This window comes from Rana temporaria, chromosome 6, assembly GCF_905171775.1.
Source record: "Rana temporaria chromosome 6, aRanTem1.1, whole genome shotgun sequence".
NCBI lineage: Eukaryota > Metazoa > Chordata > Amphibia > Anura > Ranidae > Rana > Rana temporaria.
Window position 1 is genome coordinate 30,000,021 of NC_053494.1, and position 16,824 is coordinate 30,016,844.

General features: G+C 42.6%; 1 protein-coding gene across 1 annotated transcript in view; it reads left to right on the forward strand.

Annotated features, from left to right (window-relative positions):
* Positions 1-16,824, forward strand: part of CLUAP1 (clusterin associated protein 1) — a 76,783-nt gene that overhangs the window by 48,941 nt on the left and 11,018 nt on the right. The window contains exons 7-8 of the mRNA XM_040356564.1: positions 2,097-2,230; positions 4,408-4,549. Coding sequence (XP_040212498.1) covers positions 2,097-2,230; positions 4,408-4,549 — 276 coding nt within the window. The remainder of the gene's footprint in view (positions 1-2,096; positions 2,231-4,407; positions 4,550-16,824) is intronic.

A 16,824-nucleotide genomic window follows, 5' to 3' on the forward strand; every position in this document is an offset into this window, starting at 1 on the left:
AAAATTGTAACGAGACCTGTTTGATATGCATGGGATTCCATTCAAAAAATAAGTGTAGACAAAATGATGAGACATTTGAGCCCTGGTTCCACACTGATGCGATGTGGGAAATGCACAAGGTGCGCTGCGTTTTCCCGCATTGCACTGCATAGCAATCACATTGGGGGGTTATTTACGAAAGGCAAATCCACTTTGCACTACAAGTGCAAATTTCACTGAAAGTGCACTTGGAAATGCAGTCACTGAAGGATCTAAGGGGGACATGCAAGGAAAATAAAAAACAGCATTTTAGCTTGCACATGATTGGATAATAAAATACGCAGAGCTTCCCCTCATTTCAGATCTACCCCTCAGATTTACAGCGACTGCACTTTTAGGGCAATTTCAAGTGCACTTTGCACTTGTAGTGCAAAGTGGATTTGTCTTTAGTAAATAACCCCCATGGTGTCCATGTGACCTGCTGTGGGTGTCAATGTTAGATAAACGACACCCAGAAACGGATCACAAAATGCAATGCGATTGCCAGAATCTCATCTCACCTGCGATTCAGTAGCGGGGAAAAAAAGGTCCTGCACCATTTTGGTGCAGATATGATGGAATTTGAGTCATACAAAATGTATGGCTCAAATTGCACTGCACAGGCATCGCATGTGATGTGCACAGCAATGCAGTGCGATTCCTATGCGAATTACATGGGGTGTTCCGCATGCACCAGTGTGAACCTAGGCTGAATTAAATTACTTGACAGAAAGAATGCCCTGATGAACCATTTCCACATGCATGTATGAGCGAAGTTCTACTTGTGTGTACCCAGCTTAAAGCAACCCAAAAGCAAACTTTTATTATATTGAAGCTTACCAATTCTTAGATGTGATTGCTGCTTTAGCTTTCTTTTATAGACTTTATTTCTTCTATGTTCATCTGGTGATCCTGCATTAAGACCCCTTTCACACTGAGGGGAATAGCACCTAAATACCGCCTGAAAAACTCCTGCCCAACCTTCTCAATGTGAAAGCCAGAGGGCTTTCACACTGAGGCGATGAGCTGGCAGGAGAGAAAAAAATCTCCTACAAGCAGCATCTTTGGAGCGGTATGTAAACGGCTCCTTCACCGCTCCTTCCCATTTAAAACAATGGGAAACCGCGGTAATACCGCCCGCAATGTGCCTCTGCAGAGGCGCATTGTGGGCGGTAATTAACCCTTTATAGGCCGCTAGAGGGGGTTAATACCGCACCACTAGCGGCCGAATCACGCGGCAATTCCGACGGTATAGCGCCGTTTTTAGCGGCGCTATACCGCCACCGCGCCTCCTGCCCTAGTGTGAAAGGTGCCTAAGGCCGCCTACACACGGTCGGACAAAACCGATGTGAATGGACCGAGGTTCAGTTTTATCGGTCCAAACCGACCGTGTGTATAGCCCATCGGTCTGTTGTCCTTCGGTCCAAAATTTTAAAACATGCTTCAAAACCGAACCGATGGCCCGCTGCCCGATCAGTCCAAACCGATGGTTCGTACAGAAAGCATCGGTTCAAAACCCGCGCATGCTCAGAATCAAGTTGACGCATGCTTGGAAGCATTGAACTTCATTTTATTCAGCACGTCGTGTGTTTGACGTCACCGCGTTCTGACCCGATCGGTTTTTGGAACGATGGTGTGTACGCACATCAGACCATCAGGCCACTTCAGCGGTCAACCGATGGAAATGGCCCGTCGGACCATTCTCATAGGTTTGGAACGACCGTGTGTACGCGGCCAGAGTCTGTTGTGTTTTTTTAACAGAAAAGCTTTCTTGCAATTACAGGAATGAGGCAGACCATGAAACACTGACAGGGGGTGCTTAAAGCGATCAGCTTTTATCCATTCTGTCTGTAACTGAAACTCCTTGTCCTCTGCTTTTTGATAAAACATTTTCATCTCTGAAATTTACAATGCTGTACAGGACAAATGGCTGCAGATAAACAGGTACAACAAATGTTGGCGGATTTGTTTCACTTCTGTATATCAGCTGAGACCTGAGGCCAGTCACTTTACTGGGTATAGAAAAGGGTTTACAACCAATTTAAGTCTTCACCCTGGGCTATCTTTACTTGTTTCAGGAGCAGTGTCAGAAAATGAGAGACCTTCTGACTAATGGCACCTCAGATGAAGAGAACTTGGAGGCTAAAATTGAGAAGCGCAAGAAGGAGCTTGAGAGGAATCGGGCCAGACTGCAGACTCTACAGAGTGTCCGGTAAATTAGGCTTTCTGAAAAGGGGGTTTTCTTTTGAAAAGAAATGTACCGCCTGCATCTAAACTTTCTATGTATTAATATGACTTCTTGATGGGAAAGTGGGAGGTATCAAAGGAAACCTATAGCAAGAAAAACATGGTGGTTGTCGATACTGACTGGTTCTGCCCACTCGGAGCACATATGCATCCATGGACAACCAAGCTCTCTGTGCTGTGAGCGCACAGTGCCCGAACTGTCGTAGAAACTGTCGTAGAAAGCTTGCGGGTCTCTTGTTAAGATCAGAACCTGATGGAACAGGCCCTAATCATCTGATCATGTGACTACTGTGACAGCCAATCACAGTGGACCGAATCCAACCACTATATGAAGGGGTAAAGATACCGCTTCAGCCTGAACACCTCTTGGCTATGCTAGAGGGGCATAGCCAGTAGAAGTTCAGGCTGTATCCGCATTGTTCCCTCTCTATATAGTGTCTTGGTTCTGGTGTGCAGCGTTTCCATCTTCTGTCTTCTGATCTGTTCCAGCTAGCCTGGATGAACTTGTTTGAACGTCGGCACCCGATCTGTACTTCCAACAGCAGGCGGAAGTTTTGCAGTGCTTTGAGCGGCACTCCAAGTTTTTGTATATGGGCCACAGTGGTCACATGATCAGAAAATCACCTTTTATTTTATTTATTTAACCGCTTGCCGACCAGCCGCCGTTTTGCGGCAGGCCGGCTCTGCTGGGCGAGATCACGTAATATTACATCATCTCGCCGAGCAGCCAATAGGGCGGGCGCGATCACCTCGCTCGTTACAGAGCGAGAATCTGGAGCTGTGTGTGTAAACAGGGGGAGAAATGGCTGTTCATACAATGTATGAACCGAAGATCAGTCCTTTCTCCAAGTCAGTCCACCCCCCCTACAGTTAGAACACACCCAGGGAACATACTTAACCCCTTCCTCGCCCCCAAGTATTAACCCCTTGCCTGCCATTGGCATTTTTATAGTAATCAATGAGTTTTTATAGCACTGATCGCTATAAAAATGCCAATGGTCCCAAAAATGTGTCAAAAGTGTCCGCCATAATGTCGCAGTACCGATAAAAATCGCTGATCGCCGCCATTACTAGTAAAAAAAAATATTAATAAAAATGCCATATAACTATCCCCTATTTTGTAAATGCTATAACTTTTGCGCAAACCAATCAATAAACGCTTATTGCGATTTTTTTTTTTTTTTTTACCAAACATAGGTAGAAAAATACGTATCGGCCTAAACTGAGGAAAAAAAACGTTTTTTTTATATATTTTTGGGGAATATTTATTACAGCAAAAAGTAAAAAATATTCATTTTTTTCCAAATTGTCGCTCTATTTTTGTTTATAGCGCAAAAACTAAAAACCGCAGAGGTGATCAAATACCACCAAAAGAAAGCTCTATTTGTGGGAAAAAAAGGACGCCAATTTTGTTTGGGAGCCACGTCGCACGACCGCGCAATTGTCAGTTAAAGCGAAGCAGTGCCGAATCGCAAAAAGTGGCCTGGTCTTTGACCAGCAATATGGTCCGGGGCTGAAGTGGTTAAATACCGTATTTATCGGCGTATAACATGCACCTTCATTTTAAGAGGGAAGTTTCAGGTAAAAAAAATTTAATTTTAAATAAAGAACTTTGAAGCAAAATAAGGGTCAGTGCCCATCAATGCAGCCTGATCAATGCCCATCTGCAGCCTCCCCATTGCCCACGAATGCAGCCTGATCAATGGCCATCTCAGGGAGGGGGTGGGATGAGCGCCGTCAGATTACATACAGCGAGAATCTCCTGTTTACTCGGCTGCCTCTTTAATACAAATTCCCGCCTCCTGGACCGGATTCTATGATAGACGGAACACTGGTCCAATGCCAGCCCAGGAGATGGGACTTCCTGTTACAGAGGCGCTGAGTAAACAGGAGATTCTCACTGTATGTAATCTGACTGCGCTTTTACCGCCCTCCTCCCCGTTCTCTCCGAGGCAGCCCAAATTGCAGTATCGGCGTATAACACACACACACTATTTGGATCCGATTTGCAGGGTGAAAAATTGAGTGTTATACGCCAATAAATAAAGCAAGTCCCACCGTGTCTTGGGCAGCATTGGAACATGGTCACCCAGTCCTTTGATCTCCAATCCTCTGGGTTTCATGATGTATCTTTCCACACAGGCCTGCCTTCATGGATGAGTATGAGAAGCTCGAGGAAGAGCTGCAAAAGCAGTATGAGATTTATGTGGAGAAGTTTCGTAACCTCTGCTTTCTGGAACATCAGCTGGAGGATCATCATCGGGTGGAGCAAGAGCGATTTGAGGTGAGGACCATAAGGGCCTGTCTACACATTTATCTGTCCTAAAACAAATTTAAAATAAAATACAATTTATTGCAAATCATTTATTTATTTGTTAAGTTCTTTTTTTTTAAAGTTAATTTCTTTCTTTAGCCTTACTGTTCCTTTTAAGTTAATGTTGTTTTTTGTTGGGTACACCACATCAGAATAAGACAATTGTTCACAAATGGTTATCTTTATACCTTAATAGAATCTTGTGATGTGTTTATTTCTTAGCACCCATCTCTTAAGCTGTCACTTATTCTTAGGTCTTGATACAGTATACTACACTGAACATTTCACTACCCCAGTCTTCTCACTTGTCAGCACTGAACATGCTTCTTACAGGCACCTGCTATGAAGATGTCACTTTTGATGGCTTCAGCCACACTGATTGCCCATCAAAAAATATTTTCCTCCTTCAAAGAACCAACAAAGAGTTTGATGATTCTGTGAATTATGCTAGATTCATAGCAGTTTTTTAATGCCATCAGCGTATTCATTTGACTTGTGCTGTGTATGTCAAGTGGACAATTAGTGCAGCTTTTAGTAGACCTCTAATGAGACAAAGTGCTAGTATATCCCTTGTTTGTTTGTTTTTTATTTTTTTAGGGGTAGTTTTAGGTGATTAATTACAGATTGTGGTAATACAGTATAGGAAAAAAATGATCAGTACCTTAAGTTTTTATCTATGTGTTTATGTTGTTAAACCATTAAAAGTCTTGTTTATGGATGGAAACAGTAGTTACTGATTGTTTTTGCATTGGAGGTATTACTGTAATGTTACAATTCAGACATGGTCTCTCTGTACAGGAGAGCTTTTGTCTGCTAAAGATGGTAAGGCACAAAGTCTAGCCTTAGAACTGGCACATTCTGTCTGGTAGACCATTTACAGCCCTCCTCTGCAACCAATGTGAGGATACACGGTCCTTTTAAAAGTATGCACATGGAGATATGCGTCCTTTTGAAACACATCATTGGATACAGTTTTGAACATCTTTGTGGGCTTTATATGTAGGTTTATGCACATTTATATTCACATATTTTATTTTATGATAAATATTCACAATACTGCACAATACATGTGTTTTTATGAGCTTACCATTCATTTCGGTGGACCTATCTAAAGCCCAAGCCCCTTACCTCCCAGTGTTCTCCTCTACCTGCAGAAAGCACCGTTTTCCTCATTATTAGACAGTGAGTGCAGGGTGCTGTGGGGACACTTAGGGCTGGGACAAGGGGTGGGCAGGAGAAACGGCTACCCTGGGCAAAATGGTTTAATGCAGAGATGTGGGAACCCTAACCCTAATGCCGCGTACATACGACCGTTATTCATGTCATGGAAAAAAAATAATGTTTTTCTAAACGCGATTTCTCTCAAGCCTGCCTTGCATACACACGTTTGTGAAAAAAAATGCTTGAGCAAAGCGCGGTGATGTACAACATGTACGAGGGCACTATAAAGGGGAAGTTCCATTCGAATGGCGCCACCCTTTGGGCTGCTTATGCCAATTTCCCCGTCTCATAACTTGCTTCTGAGCATGCATGTTTTTTTTTTCCCCCTCGTTAAAGCGTACACGCAACTGTTTTTCACGACGTGAAAAACGACGAGAAAAAAATAGAGCAGGTTCTAAATTTTTAACGTAGAGAAAAATGCTCTGGAGCCTACACACGACCGTTTTTCACGACCAATTAAAAAAATTGCATTTTTCTCGTCATGAAAAACGGTCGTGTGTACGCGGCATTAGGGCACAGTTTGACATATTTTCTCTGGGCGCGGAATGACCTTGTCCCGGCGGTGGTGACACCCATCTGATGGTAGGTTCACGTCGACCTGCACTCAGTGTGTTCTTTGTATTCCAGGTTGAATGATGCTGGGCATCATTCAGCCTTAAAGATTGAGCCCATCTAGTGACAGGGAGGAATTACTGTTAGAGACAGCATCAGCAAGGAGGTGAGTGTTGCAGCTAGAGCTGTTTTTTTTCCTAATGGCAACGTTTTAGTAGTAGTGTTTCCCAGTAGCGTTTTGTCATTCATGAATTATTTGTTGCTTGCAATTTTTGAGAAATGGGACAAGTTTTGTTTTTAGCAAACCTGCTGCATATACCATATAGTAGCATCTTATCCTTTATAATACAGATGTTTTAGGTACTAAATAAAGAAAATCACATTGGTGAGATGATGCCGATACTTCAGGCTCCATAGCACATTCTCGTTTCACCTGTGGCTGTGAAGCTGCTGTAGATGCTTGGCCTGCTCTAATAAGGTCTTCAGTATCCTTTCACACATGGATAATGAGAATGCGGAGAGCGGTTATATTGTTAGTGCAATTGATCAGGGAATATAGTAAATCATTATTTTGCCAGAGCTCTCTGATGAATTTTGATGGCCTGCCGTGAATTTCCTGTTAATGATCCATCCAAGTAGAAAATATTTCCTGAATAGTATTAAAGCAAATCTATATTTCTGTCTATTAAAATGAAAACGCTTTAGGAAAAGCTGACATCCTCCAACAACCAGTTAACTTTGATTGTTTATTATAGAGGATTTATTTAGCGCCAACAGTTTGTTGTGCAGTGCTTTACAATATATAGGGAGACTGTACAGTTACAATGTAAAAGGAATAGGAGGGCCCTGCTCATGGAGCTTACAATCTAAAGTCCCTAAGTAAACAATTTTTTAATATTCTTTTATAACGAACATTGCTTTGTTTAAATCTTGGCCAGGACCCTATCTGCATGGAGTTTATATGTTCCTTCTGTGCTTACATGGGTTTCCTCCCACACTTCAAAAACATGCTGGAAGTTTACCTACCATAATTTGCCTACAGTCTAAATTGGCCCTGGTATGTGTGTGTTTGCACATGAGATTGAGGACCTTAGATTATAACATCCTTAAAGAATATGTCAACCCAGAATTTCAAACCTACCTTGAGACGTTATCATGTCACACGTGAGTGAGTAACTTGTATAGTGCTAACAAATGCAAACTGAATCGCCTCAAGGCGTTTTTTTTTGTCCAATTTCGTCCAAGGTCCTTCAGAAAAGGTGGGTCTTAGGTTTTTTCCTGAAGGCCCAATGGTTTTCTTCCATGCGGATGTTGGTTGGTAGAGCGTTCCATAGCTGTGGTCCTTGGACTGCGAATCTTCTTTCTCCTTTAGATTTGTAGCGGGACTTGGGGATGTGGAGGATATTTTGATTAGTTGATCGGAGGGCCCGATTAGGGGTGTAGTGTTTAATTTTCTAGCATAAATATTGAGGCGCGTTTCTTTGTGTGCATTTGTGGGTGAGGCATAGTGTCTTGAATGTAACCCGATCCTTTACGGATAGCCAATGGCGAGTCCTCAAGGCCGGGGGATTGATTCCCACGCGTTCTTTGTGGACCCTGCTGCTAGACAGCCAATTGGAAATGGTTAAACCACCTAAGCATAGATGTGGTCCTCTGAGGAAGGGCCCTCTGCAGTCCATAAGATAGAAGACTTGGAACCCAGCACATCACATGACAGCAAATTCAGGTAAGTAAAAGGGGCTTTTATAAAAAAAAATATTAGAAGGGGTGTGGGTTAAAGGGTAGTGAGGGGGTGTTCCCAAACATGATGTCTCATAATGTGCCCGGGGTTGAGGAGTCCTAGAGCATGAAGGCTGAAGTATGCACCTTTAAGAACAAGGCAGCTTGCATGTTACGCTGTTCACAGGTTTATTTTAAAATTTAAAGTAGTTGTAAAGGTTAGAATTTTACAAACATTTTATACTTGTTTGCTCTGTGCAATGGTTTTGCACAGAGCGACCCTGAACCTCTTCTTTTAGGATTCCCCATTGGCGTTCCAGGCTCCTCCTCTTGTCTGTGGGGCCTGCTTACTATGGGGGCCACACTTGCAGGCTTGAGCATTGCTGTGTGTGTTTATAGATGCACACAGTGTAGCTCTTCCTCGCCCCCACTGTCTGCTCACAGGATTTGATTGACAGAAGAAGGAGCCAATGGCTCTCTTTGCTGCCCAGAGTTCCTGTGAGAAGAGAGAGGAGAGGATTGGATTGCTGACAGGTCACTCTACACTGGTCACCCACATGCTACACTGGCATGATGGGAAATGTAGTTTAATGACAGTGTAAAGAGAGGAGACAGGATATGATACAATCACTGTTCTAACAGTTTCTTCCTGCCAGAATATATGGTGCATTTTTTTGAATCACAGAGCTGACTTCCTAAAAAAGAAATCATTTTTTTTTACAAATGTAATAACTGTTTAGTGTTTTGTGTGTGTGTGTGTGTGTGTGTGTGTGTGGGGGGGGGGGGGGGGGTACTAAATTTTTTTTTTTTTTTTTAAATCCTGGCGTTCTGCTTTAAGGTTTTTTTACCTTAATGCATTAAGGTGAAAACCCTTCTTTGCTGCAGCACTCCCCACCTCCCCCTTTTTCTTACCTGATCCGATCTAGCGATGTGCACAAGTGCAGCGGCTTCTGCTATTGGTATTGCACAGAGCAGCCCCAAACCTCCTCTTTAATGTCTGCCCTCATAGCAAATGCTTACTTCGGGTGCAGAAGTTCAGGCTTGCTTCTGAACTAGACAGTGTAGGTCTATAGACACGCACAGCTCGGCTCTGCCCCAAGCTCCCTCTTCACTGGATTTGATTGACAGCAGCAGGAGCCAGTAAGAAGAGACGGCAGCAATGATCAGGCACAGGTAAGTATTTATAAATTGTACAATTTGTTTGTATTGTGGATAAAAAAATGTGTAGCGCTGAAAAAATCACGTTACCAAAATGATTCACAAATATAAATAAATAGTGTCCAATATGAGTGAATGATGTTCATATGGAAAAAGTTCCCGCAAAGAAGATGTAATCCTGTGTTACTTCAATGTTATTCCAAGATATGTGACGACCCACCACCAGTGAATGTAAGGGGAGGCTTACCAGCTAGCCTGTGACCGCCCCTCTCAGGGGGGGTCAATACAGGCTCTGCAGAGATACAGATGATCGTGAATGGGGTCCTATGGAGACCTCCAGGGATAATCCTTTATCGATTCCCTCTGTAGCGATGGTCAGTGCAATCACTCAGGTGCCCCAGTGACGGGTATTCCAGCCCAAAAGAAGCAATGGTGATCCGATGTTAGAAAAATGTAATGAAGCCAAATGGTATGAGAAAAAAGAGAGAAGGCTTCCAATAGTGCAGACGTTATAAAAATGTAGAAAAAAGATTTCCAAAAATTTGGAAAAAACACTGCGCTAAACAAAAAAACGTAAATGCTGCCAGTACCAAAAATTGTAGATACAAATTTAGAAATGTGTTCTAGTGTGAGGTACAGCGCAAAAACAGTATAAATGATAAACTTGATGGTGACACCAAAATACAAGAAATGAATAAATATCAAGAAACACCCCAATATGAGGTTATAATACATAAAAAAAAGTGAATACAAATACTGCAACCATGAATAGAAAAGGAAAAAATAATAAATGATTCATATAATCCAACTTAATAGGTATCCTATTATTGTAGGATATAGGTGAGTGAGAAAAAGTCCAAAGAGAATCCCCACAAGGATCAGGTGAATCCAGGATCTTAACTTAAATAATGTGACATAAAAAAAAAACACTTTCTTCCACCAAATGAGCACCCGAGTGATATAGAGATGTAGTCTCCTTACCCGTTGGTATGACCACAAACGCAGCGGTCAATCAAAGCCCAGGGTGTTTAAAGTCTCCCAAAAGTCTAATGGCTGGAGCCGCTTCTTAATCACTGGGTCAGGCATTGATAAGTATCTCAAAGATAAAAACAAAAGAGCCCCATAGTGTTGACTGCGATAAAAGGTTTTAATAAAAAAAGTGGTAATGCACTTACAGGAGTAGATGTAATGCGCGCGGTGTACAAAATCTCTCTGGCAATGTGCAATAAGTCTCGGCGTCTCCTCCTATCCCTCCCCTGTATCAGTCTGCCGTACTGCTGAACGTGATGTCGTCGGACGCAGGCCACACCTACGCGTTTCGTCACAAGCTGACATCGTCTGGGATTGGCTGCATTTTTTCCTTTTCTATTCATGGTTGCAGTATTTGTTATAAAAATGTATTGTAAAATGCACAAAAGCAGATCAAAACTCTCTCTATAGAGTTAGACAATTTCCTTGCAAGGATGTAGAAAAAAGATGCTCCGTTCGTGTCAGTACACGGGTTGCCATTTCGCGCATGTGCAGTGCAAAAAATCTATGCGCGAAACGGCAACCCGTGTACTGACACGAACGGAGCTTCTTTTTTATACTACACACTAGTATAGTAGTATTAGTCTAGTATGGTTTAAATACCTCCCGACTCCTCCTACAAATACAGGCTGACCTGCAGTCAGCCTTCCACTTATTTATGATTGATGGTTTGCATATGTTTATTTACTTTCTGGAGAGTTCACAAACAAAAAAACAGCACTTGTCACTAAAGGCCTCTTTCACACGGGACGGATCCATCCTGTGTGAAAGCCGGCCCACTGTGCAGGGACCGCCCTGTCAGATCTACGCTCTCCCCTATGGGGGGATTGGATGAACATGGACCGTCCGTCTGTGTTCACCCGATCCGCAGACGGATGGAAAAATAGGGTTTTCCTCCGTCTGCAGAATCTGAGGATTGCGGACCCGGATGAGATCGGGTGTCAGCGGATGTTCATCCGCTAACACCCGCAATTTCATTGGGATCAATGTATGTGCCTTTTTCATTCGTACACGGATGGATGAAAAAGCGGACATACGGTCCACCCGTGTGAAAAGGGCCTTATTGGAAGGGACACGTCTGGAATGTCGTATACATATTTCATAGCATTTGTCACTTTTTTATTCAATACAATTTGTGGCACTACAGTTTTCTAAATAGAGTATTAGATTACAGTACTTTGTTTAAGGATGATGCACTAGCACTTTAAACGCATACAAGAGCAGCGCCACGCCCACTATTTTCTGTTTTTTTCTCATGGCTGGTGCAAGGAAGCTGCCGGACCTTGCCGGAAAGAAGACTCCCAGGGCCGAAGCCACAAACCTGGAAGACATGCTGAGGGAAAAAATGTCGGCTCCCTCGATGGTGACTGGGATCAGATGCCGATGCCTCTTTTTTTTCTTTTTTTGTGCGGGTATACAATTGCTTTAAGCAGAAGAAAATCTGTTATCAGTATATTAAGACTCCAAAGGAGATATCCAGCAAGGGATTTGAATGTCATTTGCTTTTTGAGCCACAGGGTGCAGGTGTGGTCCTGGAAAGATGCTCAGTGTAGTTGTGTATCCTTCCTGTACTATTCGAGAGTCTGCAATGTTTGGTGTGTTTAAACTTGGATCCAGTGGCCAAAGAGCCCGCAGGCAGTCTGTAGAGAGTCTTCAAAAAGAGTACCGGCTGTGCACTGGGTGTGTGGCTGCACATAGCTTAGCAGTTGGTGTGCAGAAAGCTCCAGCTTACTGGCAATAATGCAGTCTTAACCAGTAGTGGTGTGGACTGGTGTACCATAGAAATGCCTGTGTGTCAAACAAGGTCCATTTTGCTGCAGTACCATGTTTCAACTAAAGGTGATGCTGTAGGAGAAAATTAAAGTCAGGATTCCTGTCCCGGTAAATCCATGATCTGCTTTGCAGCCAGTGGTCTTGATTGATAGTTTTTCTTTTCAATGTTGACAGCACTTGTTTCTAGAAAATAACATGTTGGGTTTCTTCTACTCTTCTACATCTGGTGAAATCCCCATCCTCAAAGACATACATGTCCCATGGGTCTCCATAAAATCACAAGATTGCAGAAGCTTGTAATTACATTTCATAGTCCATGTGCATTTATCTTGTCTTATTGATTTTGTATTTTAGGAAAATATAGGTCCCTTTTCCCCTGTATACTCCTACTTTCTCTGGGTCCTTGCTGATTGCTACTTTAACAGACTCATAACATGCGTGTCTTGCCTCTGTTGCTGAAATGATAGCGTTTTAGTGGCTCATATATCTCACCATCCACTTCACAAGTGCTGCAGCGCCTCTGACAGGCATGCACTACTAATAGGAGTAAATATGTGAGTCTAGATCAATGATGGTGTGTCCATGTATTCATCTGTGTCTTGTTGATGAAGAACTCCCAAGTGCCAGTACTTTTTTCCTTGTGAAATAAATGCATTAAATTACAGCTTTTGCAGAAAGGAAAAATATGCCTTGATAAACTTTGTGTTGACAGAATAGATAAATTGATGCAGTCACTGAATAAAGATACACATACTTGGGGGTGAAACGGTCATTTCTGAAGTGATGATTAGAACACCAAATAAAAACACTAATTTTTATAAAGCCAAGGAGGCACTCCAAGGGAAACCTTTATTTTGTTTTTGGATAGAGTAAGGAAGGGTTAAAACCTGTGACCAACTTGTATTGCTGTTTGTTACCGTGTTTGGAAGATATGCTCTGTCCTCCCTTCACAAAGGCACAATTTTTGGAAAAGAGTGCATTTAATACAGTTGCCGTCTTTTTGTCACTTGTAATCAACTTCCCTTCATTATCTTTTGAGGCCAATGTGCTCTGACCTCACTAGGGTTGCACCGATGCCACTTTTTTAAGACAGAGTGCAAGTACCGATACTTTTTTCCAAGTGCTCACCGATATTGGTGAGTCGTGTGACAGTGGCACTAATATGCAGCACTGATGGACGCTGATGATGTGTGTTGGTAGTTTTTTATTTATTTTATTTCTTTACAATTTATATATTTTTTGTTTCTACAATGTTTTTTTTTTTTTGGGGGGGGGGGGGTGGATTGTGTCAGTGTTTGTTTGTTTGTTTTGTTTTTTTACAATTTTAACCTTTTTAAATATTTATACATTACAACTCTTTATTTTATTTCGACTTTTTTTTTTTTTTTATCAGCCCTGTTGGGGGGGCTTTGGTAAGAAGTTAGGGGTCTAAACAGATCCCTGACATCTCCCTTTTGAGACAGGGAAAAGGACTAAGGACACAGGTTCCCCAGTCCCTTTCTCTGCACCCTCAGCTGCATTGAAGATGAATGAACAGGAGACAGAGGCTCCTGTTCATTCATAAACTGAAGCAGAGGAAACACAGTTTACGATGCTCAGTTATGAATGGACAGTCAGTGATAACTGACTGTTCATTCAGAAAAGGAAAGACACGGTAAATGACATGTATACCGGCTCCTTCCTCCGATCTCCATTCTGAAAGGTCTGGGACAAGGGGGGGACCAGAGGAGAACCCAGAGAGCTGGAGGAGAACCCGAAAGAGCCAAAGGACCCAGAGGAGGACATAGGGAACAGTCGGGGGTGATCGGTGTGGTGGGTGAGGGCAGTTACAAGCACCGATCTCACTGTATAGCTTTCAATAAAGCAGCTGACAGCCTTGGGGGGTAGAGGAGGAAAAGAAGCTTTCAGATACTTTATTGAAAGCTATTCAGAGAGATTGGTGCTTGTAACCAAGTTTCTGATACCCCAGTCGCAATCCTCCTCATGTATAAGGAGTTCCAGTTCTTCCACTTTACTAACTAAACTTCTAGCATTTGTGAACATGCCCTTTTCTCCTTTTTTGTTCTGAAGCTGCAGCAGGATTCTGAACAATGTGCATTGTTCTTGGGTACTTTATTTACACTAGCAATATTGCCCCAGTACCACTTTCTGACCTTTGCTCACTGCCGGCTATAGTTTCCTCTGACCCCTCCCACCCACCACCTAGTTGAAAAGTTTCTCCAATCTTTTGCCCATCTTCTTTCCCAACAGAGTTGATCCCTCTCTATTTATGTCCAGTCCATCCCTGCTATAGAGCCGGTAACCAACCAAAATTCCTTTTTGAATAATTTTCTTTAATATAGCCCCCATGTCCCTTAAATCATTTGTTCTAGGAGGCTCCATCTAACCTCTAACTTTGTCATTGCTACCAATATGTACATTGACAGCTGGGTACTCCCCATCTTCACCCAACAATTTGTTCATCCGATCTGCGATGTGCTGAACCCAAGTGCCTGGTAAACCACATACAGTTCGGGGATCATGGTCTTCATTTATTGCCCTTTCTGTCCTAATAATCGAGTCCCCTACCATCAGTATCGGTCTATCCTTTCCTGTAAATTTGCCCACCATCCTCTCTAAAGTTGTTCCCCTGGCAGCTAAGGGAGTCACTCTGCTGCAGAAATGACTGATATCCCCAACATCGCACAACCTATATATTGCGATGTGTCTGTTCAGAACTGGCCTCTCTAATGCTTTTCCCTCTACCCCATCTTTCACCCAACTACTCTGCTCTGGTACCTGTACCTGCCTATAATAATCCTTACCCGTAGGTACTGTGCATATCTCCTAAACTTGCACCGATTAGGAGATATTCACTGTATCGGCATGTGCCAACATCACTGGCACATGCGCACTGAAGAAACGTCTCAGTCATGCCGTTTCTTCAGCTGCTGTGCCATTGCCTGTGGCATCCCTGGCAGTGACGTCATCGTGGCCCTGCGATACCCAGAAATAACCTGCCAGGAACGCTGCAGGGGGCTTAGATCTAAGGCAAGTATTTCATAAGGGCTGGCGTTGATGCTAATGGCCCGTACACACAATTCAAGCTTTTGAGAGCCGATCACGACAGTTCATTCGATATTTTCCAATTGGACAAGCACAAAAAAAAAATTATTCTGTCGTACGAGACTTTTTTCATACCATTAGTAAGCTCTTCATGTTTGATATACAACTAGCATGCAAAAAAACAAAAAACGCACGATCTGTTATGCAATTTTTGGATTGTGTGTACAGAGCATTAGTGTGGTATTTGCATTTGGAATCTATTGCTGTGAACCTACAACATGTGTTCAAAGGAGCTGTCCATAGAAGTGAAACAGGCCATTGTAAGGCTTCAAAAACCAAACCAATTCATCAGAGAAATGGCAGTAATACTAGGAGTGGCCAAATCAACAGTTTGGTACATTCTGAGGAAAGAAGAACACACTGGTGAGCTCAGCAACAAAGGCCTGGATGTCCACAGAAGACAACAGTGGTGGATGATCGCAGGATCCTCTCTATGGTAAAGAAAAACCCATTCACAACATCCAGACAAGTGAAGGACACTCTCCAGGAGGTGGGTGTATCATTGTCAAAATCTACAATCAATTGAAGACTTTGCGAGAAGTGCAAAGGTACAAGGTGCAAACCATTTATGAACCTGAAAAATGGAAAAGACAGATTAGACTTTGTCACAAAACATCCAAAAAAGCCAGACCAGTTCTGGAAAAGCATTCTTTGGACTGATGAAACTAAGATTAATCTGTACCAGAATGATGGGAAGAAAAAAGTGTGGAGAAGGCTTGTAACATCTCATGATCCAAAGCACACAACGTCATCTGTAAAACACGGAGGAGGCAGTGTGATGGCATGGGCATGCATGGCTTCCAGTGGCACTGGGTCATTGGTGTTTTATGGATGATGTGACAGAAGACAGAAGCAGCCGGATGAATTCTGCAGTATTTAGAGATATACTGTCAGCCCGGATTCAGCCAAATGCAGCAAAGTTGATTGGACAGCGCTACACAGTACAGATGGACAATGATCCAAAACACACTGCAAAAGCAACCCTGGAGCTTTTTAAGGCAAAGAAGTGGAATATTCTGCAATGTCCAAGTCAATCACCTGATCTCAACCCAATTGAGCATGCATTTCACTTGCTGAAGGCAAAACTAAAGGCAGAAGGAGCCACAAACAAAAAACAACTGAAGACAGCTGCAGGCTCTAGCCTGGTAAAGCATCAAAAAGGAGGAAACTCAGTCTTTGGTAATGTCCATGGGTTCCAGACTTCAGGCAGTCATTGCCAGTAAAGGATTTTAGCCTGTGTATAAAAATGGTTGCAGTTCCTAAAATTTGTACTTGATATTTATGTTCAGCCCCTAGAATTAAAGCTGAAAGTCTGCACTTCAAATTCATGTAGAAAATATTAGATTTGCTCCAATCAATCTAAAATCTAGAGTAGTGGCCTAAATCTTGAATAATATCTAAAACAAGACTCACTCCCAACTGCAGATTGGAAGGATATATTCCTAGAGACCTTAGTTATATTGCTGGTGAAATCACTAGTTCTTTGCACGCTAAAGGGCAAAATGAAAGACTGGCCAAACAATTACTACATTTGTGATATCATTGGTAACCAATTCATTGATAGGCTGTATTAGGCACAAAACTGTTCCGTGTAACATATTGCTGCTGAGGCGCTAGTACCTGTGGTGTTGATGACACTGAACATTGATGCCGTGTACAATATGGCCAACACCATGTTAGCGCTCACT